The following is a 14758-nucleotide window of genomic DNA, read 5'->3' as shown; positions in this document are numbered from 1 at the left end:
ATAGTAGCATATATTTTAAAATGTTTATTGAAGGTAATTTCCACAAAATGCATTTTAAAAATCCGTAATATTTAAACGTATTTAAACACAAACGTAAATTTTATCAAATGAAAATTTAAAACAAAAAAATATAAATATATTTTAAGCTCGGATACGTCATAGTCTGTATCGGCTAACAATAAATAGAACAAATTCAATAAAACTTCTGCAAATAAATTACATTGTACACTGTTATCAGTAATAGACAATACCCAACAATTTTCCTATATTTCAGGATACCGAACTACATGTTATTTTTAAAACGAGTGTCTGCTATTCAGTAGGTACAATAAATCGAATGAATTAATGGTATGAGCTGATATAAAAGTGTATTTGATTGAACAATTGTCAGCAGAGCACGAAAAGTAATTTCTTTATTTAAAATAAAGCCTTTTTTTATGCATTCTTCTAAAACGTTTTCAGTTATTAATTAAAATTAACAATATTTTTTAGAAACAATATAAATATATTAACATATAAAAGTAGTTAACATATTTCCTTTTTTTAGATGAATACTATTGCAGTCCGTTTATAAAATTAATGGGATTAAAAAGTCATTAGTTTATCGTTGTAGTTTTATTTTAAATAACATTTGGAAAAGCGTTCTTAATATTTGCTAATAATAGTAAAAAGCTACAAGTAAATAAATTAAATTACTGAATTTTAATTAATTCTACTAAATGTTAGCGATTTAAAATTGTAATACTGTAATATGTTCACATGCAAACAAGAGCACGAGCCTGAACAAAATAGGTACTTGACGTGTTTGAGACTACATACATAAATAAAATTTACGTAGAGAGTTCTACTCTTTAGAACCAAAAGATACCCTTATCAGTTTTTAGGATACACTTTAATTTGTACACAAATCCAAAATTTGAGGTACCCAAAAAACCGGAATTACGTTGCGCTGGGCAGAGTTTCCATAGTACGCGGTTCTCCCGCTAGGAGAGCGTAAAGAGAGTTTTTCCGTGTCAGTTTTCTAAGTGTAATCACCTGAGAAGGTTATATCTGACCTCTGTGAATGTTTTTTTGTGTCAGTTTATTCGCCTGCTTCTTGGTTTTTGCCGTAGCGTACTTTAATGAACAACGCGTGACCATGAAGGTTTACTTCCGCTCAAAAAAAAAAAAAAATGCCGCATAAACTATTGTAATAGTCTACAAGGATATTGTTATCGTAAAAATGAGTACGAGTAGTTTTTGTATTTCAAAAAAGGTGAAATGTTGACTGATGACCAAACTCGTTTTGAACGTCCTTCAACTTCCCGAACGGAAAATATAGATTTTTTTGAAAATTTCGTCCGTTCGGGACGCAATTGTGCTAGAAAACCGACGATTACCAATGAAGAAATCAAAAAGTTGTCTGGAATAGCTTGGAGCTCGGCCTTCAGTGAATCTTATCTGAAGATTTAGGGATGAGAAGGGTCGCTGCAAGGTTTGTGCTTCGGCTCCTGACTGCTCCGCAAAAAGAGGGTCACTTGGAAGCTTGCCATGCTTTGAAAGAATAATACTAAACCGACCTAAATTTCTTTTCCAAGATAATTACTGGTTACGAATCATGGTGCTATAGTAACGACCCTGAAACCAAACGATAGCAAAGCCAGTAGAACACTGCAACGTTGCCTCGCTCATCAAGGGAAGTCAAACGTCAAGAAATGGTCATTAGTTTTTTGATATGAAGTGTAGTGCATTCGAAATTGGTTCCTCAGGTCAGACTGTTAATCAAGGTATCTACTTGGAGGTTTTAACAAAATTGCGCAATAGCTTGCACCATGAAGACTCGATTTGTAGCAGACGGGTGACTGACTGGTTTTTCCACCATTACAATGCACCTTAGCACACAACTCTCTCAGTGGGCTAATTTTTAACAAAACAACAGCATGACTCCCTTACCCCCTTAATCACTTTATTTAGCTCCGTGCGATGTTTTTTTGTTCCCTCGAATGAAGAGGCACCTGAAAGGAAAGCGTTTTTCCCACATGAATGAGGTAAAGGAAATATGAGGAAGGTATTGTCGGACATCACAACTGACATATGTAAAAAATATTTTGAATAATGGACAAATTTATAAGTTGTGATTGAGAGTATTTTTAAAAAATAAAAAGAGTATTTTTAAAAAACTGAAGGTTTTTGTAGAAAAAAAATGTTTATTATAAAAAAAAATTCCGGTTATTTCTGAGTCTCCTCGTAATTTAGTAAAGTATTTATACTCTGAATAAAAATGCATTCCGTAAATCAAACTAAAATAATGTAAAATACTGTTTAATTTGCAAAAATTGATTTTTTTAAATTAAAAAAGAACGTAGTAGAAATCCAGGTTATCTAAAACCAGGTTATGCAAATAGATCATTCTCTAAGGTTTAATTTTTAGGGATGTTTTTCTAATTTTGAAATTTATAAATCCTGTGTACTTACATTACTGTACGTACAAGCTCAACTATTGAAGAACGGAAAAATAACTTCGAAATAGTAACTTGGTATTTATTAGTAATTGTATTACAATTTGTTTTTCTTTTATAATTCCTTAATTAGTAATGAAAAAAATATTTTACATTTAAATTATTATTATAATTTTAAGCAGTGATCCATCAATCATCACTTACCGTTAGTATAAAGTCATTTATATTTTTATTAAAAGTTGTAATCAATTTTACAGAATATTAAGTTTTGATTAACAGTATTGTAACAAAAAAAAAAAAAACTGTCTTCTAATATTCTTATTATGATACTAATATTATCTCTTTTCACATAAGAATTGCATTTATATGATATGTCTGCATATATTTTTACTTTTTTACAATTATAATTATCATAGAATAAGAAAATACAAATAGAGCGAAGTCGTTTTAATAAACGGAATTTGTTGAAAAATATATTAAATAGAAAATGATAAATTAAAATGTATTTGTGTATTTAAGGGTAAATAGTGAGATCGGATGATGAAATTTCTTGAGAAGAAAGTGCAGCACTTAATAAACAAACCTAACAGAGAATAGCTTTTACACTTCCATCAGATATTAGGAGCCAATTCTGTTCAAAAACGTTTAGAAGATTGGAGCATTTTTATCCAGAATGGAGTGGTACATTGCTTCTGATAAATGAATTTACTTAAAAACAGTTTTAAGTAAAATGCATGCTGCATTCTCCTACAAAGTGAGAATCAAACGTAAAATTTCCTTATTTCAAATAATTATTTAAGCTGTCATAACATAACCTAAGATTTACATATCCTACATTATTGTTTGTAGATATTACATTAACATTAATTAAGATTCATTCATAGCTTATTTTATATTAGTAATATGCGGAAGTAACTATTTTCTATATATTCAAATTAGAATGAACAACTTTACCTATAGTTATAAAATATAAACTGTGAAACAATTTTGTTAATTTGGTCTTACTCCAAAAATCATTTTTCATCCTAAATTTGGTCGAACAGTTCGGACGGTGAAAAATTACTTGTTAAGTTATATATGTCTACACTATTATGCAGATTAAAATTACTATATCATACACATATGGATGATACTAGAAAAGTTTAATAACATTCCAAATAGGGTCATCAAAATTACCCAAAAATATTATCCTACAAACAAATTTTTTTCAGTTTACTTAATTATATTTTTCATAAAAAAGCTAAAAACTCATACTTAGTGTTAGATCCGAGTATAATACACAGAGAATTGAGTAGCTATATATATTACTTTTTAGTGAGTTTTTGAATTAGCGTTTTTCCTTATAAATTTTTTTTATATATAATTATCAATTACATTTCCGAGAGTCGCAAACTAACTAAATAATAAATAATCATTATACCTAAAAACAAAATCATCTTTAATTTAAAAGTTATTCAACGTAGTCTAACAATCGGTGATAGACTTTTTTTATATTAATTAATCATAATTAATTAATATAATGTAATCAGAAACTTAGGCCTAACTAGTAACACATATCATTAGATAACCATTAGATCGTATACATTATACCATCTATAACGATATGCAACAATATAAATTAATTTAATGATATTAGATATATCATTAAATAATTACAGTACCACCTCATTGACAATTATCTAGTTTCTTTCTCCTTATAGAATCACCCAGTGGGAAAATTGCTAAAATAAATGTCGGGCAACAGCCGAACTGCCAAAAAATCAGTCAAGTTACTGATCAAAATTAATCTGTTAATACTTATTTAACAATCACCTCTAAAATGGAGGCTATTCATTTAATCAATGGTCTGAAAAATAATTCTTGAATTCCTATACTAAAATAACCTACATCAAAATAGACAGACAGGATGCAGCAGTGGTCTAAATCTTTTTCTTATTTCCTGTTTTTCTTAAATATAATAAGATGTATATATATATATATATATATTAAGAAAATATCTGGTGAAATTTTATGAAACAAAAAAAACAAACTTTTGTAAATTTTCATCGTTAAAGAGAATGAGTACAATATCGTTGTATCTTTGCAACTCTATAAAATTTTGAACAATACTCTTCAGTATATTCTTTGATGAAATAAAAGGATCTTAATTAATTTTACAATGTTGTAAGTTGCATAAAGTGGAAGTGAAAAGAGTTCTGTAAAGTTTGCAGACTATCTATACGCTATCGTAAATTAAAATACTACTATGTAAACTTTAAATAATTTATAAAAACAAAGAACTTCCGGCAATATTTTTAGTAAACCAGTGCGTTGTTTCTTTTATACAGAATTATGTATAAATTACATTAATATATTACCATTAATGTTTTAGTCTTAATTATCTTGTGTATGTGAACTGGTTCCTTCATAAGAATGAATTTCTCACACTTACCGCATGAAGATCGATAATAGAATTTACAATAACATCATACATTTTTCAAAAAAGATTAGGTTTGAGTCATTCATCTCATTTATATATATACACAGTCCGTCCCACAGAAAAGGCGGCTGATTTTATATTCGAGTAACTACTAACGCGATCTGTAAAAAGATGTATGAATTAACTAGTGTGGTATTCCGATTACCTTCCTATTAAATTTAACAGAGCTGGCATAACAGACTACTCGTAATAATCAAAACTTGTTTTGCACTTCGATTGTGAAAGGAGCAATGGAGCAACATGCAAATATTAAGTTTTGTTTTAAACTGGGTAAAAGTGCCACATACACTTTTAAAATTATACAAACTGTTTATGGATGTGAAGCGATGAGACGCAATAACATTTTTAAGAGGTATGCAAGGTTTCATGATGGTAGAGCATTCAAGATGATCCACGTCCAGGAGCATCATCGACAGTTCGAGTAGAAGAAAATGTTCAATTACGGAATTATCCATAAAGAATTCGCTTCAGAAGGTCAAATGGTGAATGCAGATTACTACTTGGGTGTTTTAATTCGTTTACGGGCGAGGATTGTTCGGGTTCGATCTGAATACCGGAATCAAGCAAAACGGTGTTTGTTGTAGGACAATGCACCGGCGCACAAAAGCAAGATTACGATCTTGCTTTGCAATTTCTTGGCTCAAAAATATATCATGGTGCTTGAACCCCCTCCTAATTCTCCTGATTTGTCTCCGTGCGACTTCTGGTTATTTCCGAAACTGAAAATGACAAAGAAAGGAAAGCGTTTCGACATGATTTCAGATATCCAGAGGGCTATGACCATGGTACTGCAGACAATTTCAAAGGTTGAGTATCAGAATTGTTTTGAACAATTTTTCCAACGCTTCCAGTTTTGAATTGACTCACAAGGAGCCGATTTTGAATAAAAAGTCATATCAACTAAAAATAAACAACGTCTTGTATTTTATTTTGCTGTATATATAGATTTACGTAAAGTGATATATATATATATATATATATATATATATATATATATATATATATATATATCACTTAAAATATACGAGTTATTCGAGCATTTTAACTTTTTCTGTTGGAGCAGCTTAGTAGAATAGTAGAATCAACAAGACACTGAATTGGCAATCTCTAACCGATTGGAAAGTTGAATCTCCGATACTACACATTATTTACATGCTATCTTTTTCAGAGCGAATTAAAATTTGTTACAGTTAAATTTAAAAACAATCAGTATTGCCATAATCTCACTTTAAAATACTTAAGGTACAATAATAGTGAGAAAATTTCACGTGAAAATACGTTATTCTTTTTCACTAAAATATAAATATGTAAATGTTATAATTTATATTTATTCAATTTATATGAAAAACTGGATAATTTATGTAATTAATTACTGTTTTATTGCAGGACAATTCTTGGATCTGATAGAAATCATCATAAAAATGTATCGGAATTACTTGACAACCTTCTCAGAGGGTATGACAACAGTATACGTCCAGGGTTTGGAGGTAATTATTTTAATATTTGAAACAATGTTTTTTCAGCTATAAATTAATGTATGATATACAATTTATGATTTCAATTTATGATGAACTATTAATTATATGATAAAATTAATGTAATATTAATTTTTCTAATATGACTGGGACATTTATTTAAAACTCAAAAAAAATTTGTATTGAAATTTTGCAACAAGGCTAAAATCCTGTCCATTTTCTATACTCCTGTAGTTTATTGGAATTTTTGGTTTTTGTATTTCATAATAATGTTTTTATTCTTATACAAAACTCAATTAAAAAAGTGTATAGAATTATGTATAGAATAAAAACTAAATATTAAGATTTAAAAATTGACTTAAATTAATCGCTTTAACTTCAGAAAAAAACAAACATGATACAAGTTTAAAAGACGGCTTTATAAGTTTCTTCCCTTATCAGCCAAAAAGTTAAACTTTCATTATCCCTGATTTTGCAATAGGAAGGAATCCAATGAAACAATATTTTACCGGTTCTTTTTTATATTTCGGTTATTCATTCAACAATGGTATAATATAGACAAGTAGATGATCAACTGAGGTTACTGTTTGAATGTAACCAATCATTCAGACATATTAAATGACAGGAAGTAAATTACTAAATATTAAGAAATATGATATAATATTAAATATACATATTAAATGACAGGAAGTAAATTACTAAATATTAAGAAATATGATATAATATTACAGTTAAATTGCATTCTATATAAAAATAAATAGGTAGGCGAGCTACTTCATGGATGATAAATGAATCCCCTGGATAGAAAAAGGGAAATCGTTTCTTTGATTAGAATGACATACTAAAATACATAATTAAAAAATAAAAAATTGAACTTGCGAAGTCCATATTAATAACTAGAAATAATAGAAATTGAAATAATAACAAGTATCTAAAATAATAACAGGATGTAAAAATGTCAAATAAATGGAATAACTGCAAAATAAATAAAAATACATAAGCATTAATTTAATCATAGCTTATTTTTTCTCATTAAACTGGATATTGGAAATTCCAAATGGGACGATCTTTTACTTATTCTTGTATCATAGTTGATACTGTCGATCACATTTTATGTAAAATAAATTGTTAGTTACAACTGTTAATTTAATCCATAAATCAGTCTACTAAATTTGTATATAGCCGACCTCCGTGGTAATGTCTCGGACCTTCATCCGAAGGCCCGATTTCAAATCCCGGTTAGGCATGATGTTTTTCATACGCAACGAAATTTCCATTTCATATTCCTATGCACAAGCTCCCAACTTATATGGCGAATTAATTATCAAAAAATACTCGTAAAGTTAAAAAATATACTTGTACACTTTAACATATACTTTAACTTAAAACATATTACGATAGATGAAATTAGCCCGTAGAGAATAATATAATGAAGATAGTTTTCAATTCTGTAACTTTAGAAGATTAATGATACAGATATGATTAACTTTTCTAACTCGCCTAAGTTAAAATCAAAAAAATTGTTTCTGGGGTTCAAAATTCAGTAAAAATATTTATATTAAACTATGGAAATATTGGTTTCGTATTTCAAACCTTAGGGTTACTAGGAGATAGGAAAAAATATACATATATTGTACACTCTTCCAGTAGATGCTTAACAATAAGGGGTTTATTACACATGATTCAAATTGGTCTTCCTTCGCTTGTTAATAAATATGACTGATATTCATGTGTGACCCATTCTGAGCCTGGTCATCGCCACTTTTTCTCGGCGAATCAGTTTCGTGTCGCTCTTCTATTTATATGGAGTACCTTTAATTGCAAATAATTTCGTATTTAGTCTGCTTCATTCGTTACTCCATTGTTTCTAACAGTGTTAGTCGGAGGATTTTTTAACGTCTGCCACGCGAATAGAGGAATTATATCCGTATTATCACAAACTGTTGCCATTCTTGCAGCTTCATCGAAACTTCCATTTCCTGAGATTCCAGCATGCCTTGAATTCTATATAAATACACATCGCTGTTCTATTCGATTTAATACATACACAGAATGAACAAGATGATTACAATAAGAACATTCTCAATGTTCTTGCTCCGAATAGCAGTAAACGTGCTAAAGACTTGGAACATATATGCATTCTATTGTCTCTTCGCAGAAATGTTCTGAAAAGCAAAGAGCTTGCTGTTGATCAACGAAATTTACCATATAAACACTGGCCATATCCGCAGTTTCTACAAATGAGATTTACTATTTATATATATATATATATACTAGCTGCAGTAAAATTATAAAATGTCAATACAGATAATATTTTTCAGTATTATTAGATAATAACTTAATAAAATGTCCCCTTAAAAACACTGTTGTCCAATGGTGCTTAATTTAAATCTCCATTTACACGGAAAAAAATACGTAATTAGTGTTTACTAACTACATCTTTCGCCCTTCCAGCGTGTTTTTGGACAGATTTGACAATCAAAGAACCCCGCCATCTTCTAATCGCTACTGAAAAAAAACAACTAAACCACTTTCATATTCCTTCCACCGACTAAACTAAAAAAGGGAACGATCAAGGAAGTGTGAAACACATAGTTTCATACCAAGCTTTTACATATTTTTCATAAAATGGGACATGTCTACTGATATTAAGCTTAAGGATTATATATTGTATAATTATAAAGAAAAGAGGACTCATTATATTAAATGTTATCGATAATATCAAGTGGAAATATGGGGTGCTGCAGTTCCACAGTGCCTTTACGCGAGCCGCCACTGCAATAGATTATTATAAAGGCTTTATAGTTTACATAAGAAGTAAAGGCCTATATATTACCTGCAAATCTTAATAGTAAGATCTCTATTCTATGATGTAATGGCATTATGTCAGCTTCAGACATTAAACTATTGACCGGACATGTACGGAAAGTGCCTGTTGCGTTTCTGTTCAAATGTATTATGTCTAAGTTTATTAAATGAGACTTTCTAGCGGATGAATATATAATACATCCTTATAGAGATACGATTGAACCAGTGCTTTATATAAATACAGTAATGTCTATTTTTCTGCGCCCCAATTTTGTTTGATAAACACTTAATAATGTTTAAAATTTTCTTATAACACTCAAATCCTGTATATGAATTCCCAAGAAAAGGGATTTATCTATAAACAGACCAAAAAAGCGTACATTATCTTTGTATATTGAATCGGATGCTCATGCGATTCGTCCAACTTGAAGTCAGTTTTCTGTAGATTCTTCGTCTCATTTCAAATGCTTTCTAATTCACAACCCTTCTTCCATTTTGCTTCTGATAAAACGGCTGGTTTTAAACAAGGGTTTTTACATGAACCATCTGCAACGATAGATTATTCAAACTGCATGATGAATTAAATCCTAGCTGCCGAGGTACAACCCAATTTCAGAGCTACCAACTCTGGAGGTCGGGTCTGGTACTACGGTGGAATCGGGATATGTCCTGACAGAGAACTGATGCACAATTTCGGCACATATTCCAGTCCCCAACTCGCCGAAGCTTTCAGGGCTCCCATACACCCACATACATGGGCACCTTACATGGGCACTACATGCTCACCATTGCGGGGGCATGTCAACAACTGCTATCACATCCACCCTGGTCGCCAGATCGCCAGCTCTAAAAGTTATGTATGTACATTTCCACAACCGTTTTTAATTGTGGATGATCTGCAGATGACTGAAAAGTCCAGAGCTTGTAGATGAAAATGAGGTCAAAAGAAAGTTAACTTTCCGAGAAAAAAGTTGAAGTCCTGATAGCCAGTTATATATTGTACTTATTTACATCTGCTACAGCGCTAGACGTAGAACGTAGATGGTATGTTCCGGACGAGGGGATTATTTACCTCAGGAATTATTGTTATTTTCATTCTAATTATTATTATAGACCATTAATTCCAACATTTACTGTTAAAAGTTTGTTACTGAATAATTCTGAAGGTTATACGAAATAAAAAAGATACTATGAGACGTTTACCTCGTTCTATTAATACTTCGAATTTTCCGTTTTTGCAACATTGATTGCTAATAACTCGAAAATGAACGCATTTATTGAGAAACGATCTTTGCCATCATTTTCTCGAAAAAGTTTAAATTCAAATTATGTGTCACATGTCCACCTTCATGGTGAAAGAAAAAAATTATTCAGTACCGCGAACATTAGTTTCAAACACACCATAAAGTAGTAATTTTATAAGTATAAAGTATATCTGTAAGTATAAAGTATATCTGCACTTGTTTTATTTCCTATTATTTCTCAGTTTAAAAACCGTTTTCGTACTTTAATATCACTCTGTATATGAATTGAGGTCAATACATATGAATTGGAGCCAGGATTTGCTGCAATATTTTTTCTGATAGTTATCGTTTTATCTGCTAGTATATAAAAATAAAATAATACAGGATTTATTTTGGAATAAGCTAACAAAAAAATGTGGCATTTTTTCCTTCATTTTTACGAAAAATTCTACTTAGATACAATGACTATAAATCAATCAGCACTAGTTCAGTCATTAATGTACATTTCTATTTTGCATTTAAAAAAATAATAATACTAAATGTTATGAATATTTTCTTATAAATAAGTACCCTATAACAAGTAATGGATTCGATAAATTTTTAAATAAATTGTATCCACATAATATCGAAAGAATGATAAAATAAATGAATATATAAAAATAAACAACAAAATAAAAAGCATATTTTTATGAAAAAAATCGGAAGTGGAGAACCGTATTATTTCTGATGGCAGGATTTTCCAGTTTGAAAATGGATATAAACTTGTAGGATTTAGATGAGTGTTTGATACCTTATTCATGAATGTTCAAAACTTATACATCTCGTAAAATCAATATTCTCTCAAAACCATATTTATTTATTTATTATTTGATAACTTATAACTAATGTATTTATATTATAAATTTTATTTTGTTTATCTTTCAATACCGATTTTAAATACGTATATAAATATATATTTATTTAATTTTCAATAAATTTAAATTTATTTTTAGTTTTATTTTTTTAATATTTTCATGATTATTCACATAAAAGAAATAATTTTAACTTTTATAACTTATATTCAATATATGTTTCAATACATAATGTTTTGGAAACTGCAATATTTTATTCAAATCCTCTTTTCAAACTCTTTCATCTCATACTTTACTTGATTTTTAAAAAAAATATATAAATTGAATAATAAAAACTGCGCTGATCTTAACTGATTTCAAAAATATCATACGGTAACATCACCCGCGAAATTAATAAAGAGCTGACAACACAATTGTAGGACTTTCCCGCCACCCACTTAGCCACTAGTTTATTTAGAGCATGTTTTTGGGATGGGGGTGCGATTTTGCAAAAACATTTTTTTGCAAATATTATTTTTTAATTCTTAATAAATATGATGAGTGTATTTACGTACACTTATTAGTTAGAATCATTGAATTAAATAAACAAAAAATATTGTATTTAAATAAAACGATAAATAATTTTTTTTTAAATATTAATAGTAAATGTTATGGAATCAAATAATAATGTATAGAAAATAAAGTGCAAAAACACAAACTACAGACATTTCTACAAATTAAAATGAAACAGTACTGATATAAATACATAAAAAATAAAAAATTCAACAATTTATTTATTTTTAAATTAGCTTACGTTAACATTTTTATAATTTAGAAAGAATGCTAAACCTTGTTTTTTGGTTTAGAATATTTTTATTGTTTCTTCAAAAATTATAGATAAATCGTACTGTATAATTTTTTGTTGATGATAAAACCACCTTTTCATAAATGGTCTGCCTCAAATCGATAACGTGTTTCTGTTATTAAATAATCCTGCTGTGAAGCAGTATAATCTCCAGATAAGAATAGACCGAACAAAATTAAATTATAATAATAAAGTTTTCAATTCCACAAACGTAATGTAATTAAGAGACGATGTTTGCGTTAGCTAATCTCACAAACTACAGCATCGATTTCAAAAAAAAATTACACATTGGTAAAAAGAATGAGCTTTTCTGATTAACAGATTCTATGTATCAAATGCTTTATTAAAATTCTGCTGAGCTGGGAATAATATTGTAAAACAAATTGAAAACTGGAGAATTCTTTGCTTAAAAATAAAATGATTTGTTTTTTTAATGATAAAACAACTACAAATGTTATTATTATCATCCAATTCCAAGCAAAACACGGCGTTTTACAGTTTAACTGAAATAATCATTTAAACATAACTCATCTCCTAATCTTAACAAGTAGTATAAAAACTGATACAGAAATATTTTATTGGTAAAAATAAAATAAAAAGATAAGTTCACGAATTTTTAGTTTCACCATACAAAAGATTAAAGAAATAATCTGTGATTGTTACAAATATTTTTTGAAGAGAACTTTTCAAGAAAGAAGAAAACTAATGATTTATTAGTCTTTAAAATTATTTAATTTAATTATCGATAAATCTTTGAGATAAATATATTTTATTACTTTAAATTTGTATTAAATTATTTTCAGGTTTATTACTGCAAAATAAAATCTACTAAAATTTCTTTTTTCTGCATTTACCGGCAGTCATTGAAGGAGGTAATCATCATTCCTAAAATACGAACAAAAGTGCTGCACTGCTTATTATATTCAAACCCCACTTTATAACTTATTAAAATATTTTGGAAAAAAAATCAATATAAAGAATCTCAAACAAAATCTTTTAAACAGCGGAAAACGAAAAATAAAGCAAACAAAAAATAAGGATATGTAAAGTGATACGTAAAATTAGGATATGTAAGATATAATACTATAAAACGAAAATGTTGAGTCTAATGATTTCATAACATACCAGAATTTTTAAATAATTAAATATAAACGATGGAAGCAACGTATAAAATACAAACTCTTGTTTACTTTGAATGCGAAACTTTATATAATACAATAATTTGACATTAAACGATTTATTATTACTTTACAGGCACAATAGTTCAAGAATTAGGCTACAAGATGGAAAGTATGATAATCAGGAAAAAATGGGGTATGGGTTTTTTGCATTTCTCGACGTTTCATGACAAAGGAACTCCAAAAAAAAAGGAGATAATATTTCTGTATTTGGTATCTTTGAAGCTTAATAACTTTTGACTGGGTAAACCGATTTTGATGAAAATTTGTACAGACTTGTGTATATGAGGCAATTTGTTGATAAAATTTTGGGGTTAATACCTCCAAGGGGGGTTTTTTTGGGGGGTTAATTTTCTTAACATTTTGCAAACATAAACTCAAAACGTGCGAGCATGCTTATCTCACCATTTTTTTTAATAATATTTTCCCAAAATTTCTCTTTCCCAAAAAATCAAAAAATCTATCATTTTATTTATTGGATATTTTTAACCGATTTTTTAATGTCTTTTTTGTCATAGTAGTAGCGCAACTGACAACAAAAAAGTATTTTAGAAGTAATATTGGTGGTGGAGGGATCCAATCAAAGATAAAAATATCGAATTTTTTTTAATTATTCAAAAACATTTTTGGTTTATTTAAAGTTTTAATATTCAAATTTTAAATTAAAGTTAGAGATTATTTAAAAGTTTAAAAAGGTTATAATATTAAAATTTTAAATAATAAACTTTTAATAATAATATTACCATAAAATCTTATAGTTCACCCCACCTGAAAAAAAAAGATGTTTGGTAACGTTTTATTGGTTGAACATTTTTTAGTAAATTTTTTTTAGTCTCTTCTATTTAACATAGAAAAATCAAAAAATTTCTTGTTAGGTGATTGTGGAGGGGGTAATAGAAAAAATAAAATTTAAAGCATTAAAACTTTTTGTGGTTTACTTAAACATAATATAATGATAATTTTACAATAAAACTTCATGATAAATTACCACCCATCCCAAAAAATAAATCTTAGGTAATTTTTTTCATATGTAATTATTTTTCCACTCTATAAGAATAGATATTCAATGCCAGGAAAGTATTACAACTTTGTTGTCAGCTTCTTTTTTTTATTATAGTTTTAGAACTTTATATTAATTTTATCAAGTAATTAATCTAAGAACTTATTTTTATGGTTACATAAAATGATATATATATATTTAATGTTAGTTATGCTTCCCTTCAAGGTCGTCTTGTACATTACACTCCTTTTCAATGGCATCCTTTGAACATCGTACTTTCCATCAGAGTGGACGGTGTCACAAGCAGTGATGATTGTGAAACCAGGTAAGCCTGCACACGACGTGTGGTCTTTCTACAGACCAATAATTCTTTTACCGTATATGTCGAAGTTGTTTGAGAAACTATGTTTTTGATGACTGCGGCCGACGTTAGAAGGGGAA

At 28.6% G+C, this 14758-nt stretch overlaps 1 protein-coding gene across 1 annotated transcript in view; it reads left to right on the top strand.

Annotated features, from left to right (window-relative positions):
• Window positions 1-14758, top strand: part of LOC142319968 (gamma-aminobutyric acid receptor alpha-like) — a 73423-nt gene that overhangs the window by 31450 nt on the left and 27215 nt on the right. Inside the window, exon 2 of the mRNA XM_075357647.1 lies at window positions 6304-6404. Coding sequence (XP_075213762.1) covers window positions 6304-6404 — 101 coding nt within the window. The remainder of the gene's footprint in view (window positions 1-6303; window positions 6405-14758) is intronic.

This window comes from Lycorma delicatula, chromosome 2, assembly GCF_047948215.1.
Source record: "Lycorma delicatula isolate Av1 chromosome 2, ASM4794821v1, whole genome shotgun sequence".
NCBI lineage: Eukaryota > Metazoa > Arthropoda > Insecta > Hemiptera > Fulgoridae > Lycorma > Lycorma delicatula.
This window is presented reverse-complemented; position numbering and strand designations above follow the sequence as displayed.